A 7,251-nucleotide genomic window follows, 5' to 3' on the forward strand; every position below is an offset into this window, starting at 1 on the left:
GTGAACCTTAAATCTAAACATGCTGCATATACAGTCATGGCCAAAAGTTTTGAGAATTACATAAATATTATTTTTCACAAAGGCTGCTGCCTTAGTTTTTATGATGGCAATTTGCATATACTTCAGAATGTCATGAAGAGTGATCAGATGAATTGCAATTAACTTCAAAGTACCTCTTTGCTATGACAATGAACTGTATCCCAAAAACAACATTTCCACTGCATTTCAACCCTGCCACAAAAGAACCAACTGAATCAGGTCAGTGATTCTCGACTAACACAAGTGAGAGTGTTGACAAAGACAAGGCTGGAGATCCCTCTGTCATGCTGATTGAGTTAGAATAACAGCCTGGACGCTTTAAAAGGAGGATGGTGCTTGAAATCATTGTTCTTCCTCTGTTAACCATGGTTACCTGCAAGGAAACATGTGTAGTCATCATTGCTTTGCACAAAAAAAGCTTCACATGCAAGGATATTGCTGCTAGTAAGATTGCACCTAAATCAACTATTTATCGGAGCATCAAGAACTTCAAGGAGAGAGGTTCAATAGTTGTGAAGAAGGCTTCAGGGCGCCCAAGAATGTTCAGCAAGCGTCAGGACAATTTTCTAAAGTTGATTCAACTGTGGGATCGGGGCACCACCAGTGCAGAGCTTGCTCAGGAATTGCAGCAGGCAGGTGTGAGTGCATCTGCACGCACAGTGAGGTGAAGACTTTTGGAGGATGGCCTGGTATCAAGAAGTCAAACAAAGAAGCCACTTCTCTCCAGGAAAACATCAGGGACAGACTGATATTCTGTAAAAGGTACAGGGATTGGACTGCTGAGGACTGGGGTAAAGTCATTTTCGCTGATGAATCCCCTTTCAGATTGTTTGGGGCATCTGGAAAAACGCTTGTCCTTAAAAGAAAAGGTGAGTGCTACCATCAGTCCTGTGTCATGCCAACAGTAAAGCATCTGAGCCCATTCATGTGTAGGGTTGCTTCTCAGCTAAGGGAGTGGGCTCACTTACAATTTTGCATAAGAACACAGCCATGAATAAAGAATAGTACCAAAACATCCTCCAAGAGCAACTTCTCCCAAACATCCAAGAACAGTTTGATGACAAACAGTACATTTTCCAGCATGATGGAGCACCTTGCCATAAAGCAAAAGTGATAACTAAATGGCTCGGGGATCAAAACATTGCAATTTTGGGTCTATAGCCAGGAAACTCCCTAGACCTTAAACCCATTGAGAACTTGTGATCAATCCACAAGAAGCGGGTGGACAAACAAAAACCCACAAATTCTGACAAACTCCAAGCATTGATTAGGCAAGAATGGGCGGCCATCAGTCAGTATGTGGCCCAGAAGTTGATTGACAGCATGCCAGGGCGAATTGCAGAGATTTTCAAAAAGAAAGGTCAACACTGCAAATATTGACTCTTTGCATAAACTTAATGTAATTGTCAATAAAAGCCTTTGACACTTATGAAATGCTTGTAATTTTACTTCAGGATATCATAGCAACATCTGACAAATAGGTCTAAAAACACTGAAGCAGCAAACTTTGTGAAAACCAAACTTGTGTCATTCTCAAAACTTTTGGCCATTACTGTATGGTAAAGCTAAGAACATGTTTGAACAAGATTTGAGCAAAAAAATTGAGATGTGACCTTGAAGAAAGAACACTTTTTAAATTAGTCTGGAATTAGACTGTAGACATGTTTTTGCACAAAAGCTTGCAAAGTGAGAAACAAGGAAACTGCATTTAGTCCTATGGATAGTTGGGAATTCGTTATCAATTTGAAACCAGCATTCGACTAAAGAATTAGAGCTTTGATGAAACCTGACCTGTGCATTTTGGGCATCTTTTGGACTGCAGTTTTACTAATGACAACAACTCATATGCCTAATAAATCTCAAATGGGGATAACAATTTGCAATAAATCTCTTAGACTGTTATTTCTAATGAGTCCTCTTTATATATGTACAAACTAATCCAAAGCATAATATCTGATCCTCTATTACTAACTGTACACTGCTGCAGTAAATGTTGAGAATTTATAAATATGTAAGCATTCATTTTTATACAGAGAGAAAAAGATAAGGAGACAGAAAGAGAGAGAGGGAGGGAAGTAAATAGAGAGATACAGGGATAGAGAAGGATATAGCGAGTAGGAAAGAGAGAGAGATAGATTAGCTACTTTTACAAAAATGTTCTGCAAAATATTCTTCTCATTCCGCATCTGGCTGTTAAATTCTGCACTTTCGCTGGTGGAATTAAATGTTCAGAGACTTACCCCAACCAAACCACAGGGCAGAATCAATTAACCATTTATTCATAATCAATTAATAAACTAAATTATGTTAGATCAAATTCACAGAGTGTGGATTGACCAAGCAAAACTCTGTCAAAACTAACCTGAAGATTGTAGTATTGGAATGTTGCATCTTTTGGAAGTATATATTGGATATATATTACAGATTAGAGGTTCAGATTTAGAGAAATTAGACAGATCTGAGATTTGAAGTTTCCAGTTGATACAAAACACGATTCGATTCTTGGTGCCAAAATCAGATATGAAAACAAAGTAAAACATAATTTCCAGGAAAATAGGGATCCAAAACGCTTGTTATACAGGAAGTGCGTCATTCCATGCTGGAACATATACCGCCGGAGTGTGGATTTAATAGTGGAGGTGCATTATTGCACCGCATTGGTAAATGTCTTAGATACTTATGGGGAACATACACATGCCAGTGACTCACCTAGGAATCGCTGTGTTTGGTTGTTATAGTGAACACCTGTTTGTGTACTTCCTTTTTTGGCACTTCCGGATTTGGCACTTCCGATTCATAAGTTCTAGGGGGCAAATGTATCAAGCTGTATCTGGCGGGTTTGAAAAGTGGAGATGTTGCCTATAGCAACCAGATTCTAGCTTTCATTTTGTAGAATGCACTAAATAAATGATAGCTAGAAATAGGATCTAAAACAGCTCAAAATCAATCACGTTTTAATTAAATCCAGATCCAAAACCAAAACCATTTTTAGGATTTTCGGACAAAACCTGTAACAAAACCAAAACACGAAGATGTTTTAGAACCAAACTGACATCCAAAACCAAAACACAGGGGGTTGGCGCACATCTCTAATATATATATATATATATATATATATATATATATATATATATATATATATATATATGTATGGAATACAGTATGATTAAGTAAGGTTTGAAACAAAACTGGAGACCAAGTGATTCAACAAATACAAATTGGTCTGAAGACTTTGTAATCACCTGTATTTCAAGTACAAGAGGTTAGCATTCAAGGAAAGCTTGAGGTAATTGCATTTTAATTATGTGTCAAAAGAAAAAAAAATATGAAGCATAGTGTAATAAGACAAACATTGTTTGATAACCTCAACTAGTAGAAATATGCTTTAGAAGAAAATTTTAAATTTTAAACTTCGGATTTGGTGCACGAATGAAGACTTAATAACTTTAAATGTTTGAATGAAAACCGTATTTTACTGAAAATTGGGACATGCCATCATTCAATGTAAGAAGAAGATAACAGTCATTAAGACATCACTAGTCATCTGGGCACATCTATTAGTCCAGCTGGAGATTATAGGAAATATCTTTTTAAGGCAGTTGAAAATTGAGATTTTGACTATTAAATGAAACCTTTCGTTTCTGACTGATTACTCTGAAAAAAAAAACATTTTACATGAAGCTAAATGGCACAAGAAATTGTTATTTACAGTGAATGTTAGAACAAGATTAGTGCTTTTATTTATACATTTGACAATAATTGAAACCTACTTTAGTTTTATCTAGAATTTGACCAATGATTAAAATGAACTTTAAAGTGAAAAAATTGCTGATAATTTAATCTGAACTGTACCGGGTAATATTCAAAAAACAATATATGCATATTATTATTAATATTATCATAGATTTGTAAGGCGCCACAGTGCTCTGCAGGACCGTTCAGTAGGGAAAACAGGACATACAAGGTAGACAAAACAATGCAGACATTAAAACAAAGGGTATGGAGGACCCTGCTCATTAGAGAGATTACATTCTAAGTGGAAGAGGACACAGCTGAAACAAGAGGAGTGAGTGTGGCTTAGAATGGAGATTGGGACAGTTGTGAGGGTGTATTAGTGAAAATTGTATCATCAAGGATAAGGTAAGCTTCATAAAAGAGATGGGTTTTTAGAGAAGGTCTAAAGATATGAATGCTGTGGAAAAGCCTGATTGAATGTGGTAGGGAAATCCATAAGTGGGGAGCAGCACGGGAGAAGACTTGTAGGCGCGAGTGAGAGGCGGTTACCAGAGACGAGACAAGGCACAGGTCAGAGGTAGATCTAAGAGGGTGGGAGGGAGAGTATTTTGAGATATACGAGTATATGAGATTTGAGATGTATGCAGGTGTAGTGTTGTTGAGGGCTTTGTAGGTAAGGGTGAATAATTTTAATTGGATTCTGGAGGACACAGGGAACCATTGTAGGGATTTGCAAAGTGCTGCAGCAAATGTGAGACCCCAACAGATAGTGGGAGCGAAGGGGAGGATGTGCCAGATGCAGAACCACTATATGAGCGGTTCAACTGGTATATATATATATATATATATGTATAATACATGAAGTAAACATGAATGATAATTATAGGAGGTGTTGAAAATGACCACCGTTAGCATCAAGACAGGCTTGGATCCTTTTTATTTTGTTTCTGAACACCTCTATCAGCTGCTTGCTTGAAACAGACTGAATGAATGCTTTTATCGCTGCTTTCAAGTCATCCAGTGTGCGCGGATGATCTTGATGCACTGCAGATTTTTGCTGCTCCCCATAGATAAAAGTCTGGTGTATTTAGATCTGGTGAGCGTGGTGCCCACCTATCTTCCGAAATAATGCGATCGCCAAAAAATTCCTTTAATAACTGCATAGATCTGTAAGATGTGTGGGCAGTAGCCCCATCCTGTTGAAACCATGAGTAATTGATTCCATCACTTGTCTTCTGACCGATGAAGGGGTAAAGAATCTCCAAACAATAGCGCTTGCTGTTTATTGTGTTTGTAATGAAAATGGGGCCCACAATTCGATGTCTGGAAATCGCAACTCATACACTAACCTTGAGATCATAGGGGTGTTTCGTGCAAAACGTGAGGATGATTGGATGACCACAATCTTGAATTTTGTGAATTAACATAGCCGAGAGATGGAACCATGCTTCGTCTGTGAAAAAGGTCACATCCAACACATTATCTGTATTCTCTGTGATAAATTGATTAAAACATCTGCAATAGTGTATTCTTTTCTCACGGTCAGTTGCTTTCAGTTCTTGTACCGCCATTATTTTGTATGGGAAGAGCCGTACCTTCTTTCTCCCGACTTTATGAGCAGTTTCAAGACTAATATCATGCTGCTGAGCTAACTTTCATAATGATTTTGATGGACTCTACAGCATACTATCAGAAAATATCCAACAGTTCCTCCTCCGATAGCTTTGCTGGCCTTCCACAGCGTTTGGCATCAACCACAGATCCTGTTTTGTGAAACTTATCGGTAATGTTATGAACTGCATTGCGATGTGAAGCAGGTGTGTCTGGGAATTTTTCAGCAAATCGCTGTCGCACCACATCTGTGTATCTATCCCCTCGAATACGTGTTCGATTAGCCATACACGTTCTTCAGTTAAAACCATATTGGGATCAAAATCTGAAACAAAATATGGGGTCTCTTCATAAAGCAGTGAAAACAGTGGAGAAGTGAAGCAGTGGAGATGCCTACCAATCAGCTGCTCCGTATAATTTAGAAATGTTACCTCAATGCTGATTGGTTGCCATGGCAACTTCTCCACTGCTTCAATTCTCCACTTCCTTCACTGCTTTATGAAAAGTGCACAGTGACTTTCCGAACACCCTGTATGTATGTGTATATATATATATGTGAGATAATCATTAAAATTGGAGTGAAATGATCACTGATTGCTGAAATGTATCTCTTAGTCTTATTAGTCTTATGTCTAAATAGCAATAGGCTCTGCACCAACTTTTCCATGTTGAGAAATAAATATAATAACAGATATCAACAGTGGAATGTGTACCTAATTGAACCCAAGAGCAGGCTGGGCTGGGGACTGGGGAGCCTGTCCAATAGTGGGCTACCTTGAGCTGGGCCACTGGGCCGCCTGCATTTTTTTTCTTTAAAATATTAAAATGATCCAATAGTCGAGTCTTGTCGCCCGCCCACCCCCCCTCCCCCACCCCGGGCTAAAATTTGCCAGCTTTCCCCTGATTAAACCTCAGCTTAATATTCTAGATAACACTTAATGGCATTTTTGAGAAGATACTAGCTTTGGAATAGTACTAAAATCTCAGTACATGAAGCAGTATGGTTTGACTGAAGACAAAGATATAAACTTCAATGCCTTTGCTCAGTAAAAAAAATTACAATGCAGTAGGAAAGCAAATCACTGATCGGAGATTGAGGTCTGCACCATAATCTAGTATTCCAATGAAATTGGAGGTGGACTGAAGGCAAAGTTTTCCTAGAAACTTAATTTCAACAAGATTACATAGCGTTCAAGAGAATAGGAAGGTGAACTTCAATTACAATCAGAGAAAAGTGTTTGAGACACAGTTTCAATGATGAAACTTTATCAATGCACTGCATACCTTTTGAACTGGAGTTTGATAAGAAAACAGTAGCTGAAAACTTTACCTAAACTGGATAAATCAATATACAAAGAGAAGTAAACAAATATAAAAGAAAAAATAAATTAAAGTATCCTTTTAAGAAAATATTGTTCCAAATATATATTTTTAATATATTTTTATTTTATTTTTTAAACAACATATGTTATACCAATGCCTCTCGTAAAACATATATGTATTTATTCCAATGAGTGCTCTGAATGTATATTCTATTTTATGGGTAGATAAAATCACGTTTTACACAATTATGTTTACTTTAATCATGCTTATTTATGTATTTTGATATTATTAGCCATTTATCAATGTTTATTATGAAAAATGTAGCTTTATCTTTGTCTGCATAATTAAACACTTATAACAAATTATATGTTATATATTAATTATATGTGTAGGAAAAGAGTGGGAGCACGTCACAGTGTAAGACTATAATACATGAAACCATAAATAAAAATATTCATGCATACCACATTCCTTTATTCTGTTACAGATATAGATGTTCGGACCCAATTTCTAACTTTGTTCTGAGCCTTAAAAGTAAAAGAA

The 7,251-nt window shown here is 37.0% G+C and overlaps 1 protein-coding gene across 1 annotated transcript in view; it reads right to left on the reverse strand.

Annotated features, from left to right (window-relative positions):
* The window catches only part of LOC142101817 (uncharacterized), a 29,107-nt gene extending 23,762 nt beyond the window's left edge, over positions 1–5,345 (reverse strand). The window contains exon 1 of the mRNA XM_075186259.1: positions 5,124–5,345. Within this exon, the coding sequence (XP_075042360.1) occupies positions 5,124–5,345 (222 nt within the window). The remainder of the gene's footprint in view (positions 1–5,123) is intronic.
* Between the last annotated feature and the right edge of the window lie 1,906 nt (positions 5,346–7,251).

This window comes from Mixophyes fleayi, chromosome 9 (assembly GCF_038048845.1).
Source record: "Mixophyes fleayi isolate aMixFle1 chromosome 9, aMixFle1.hap1, whole genome shotgun sequence".
In the NCBI taxonomy this organism is placed as follows: Eukaryota; Metazoa; Chordata; class Amphibia; order Anura; family Limnodynastidae; genus Mixophyes; species Mixophyes fleayi.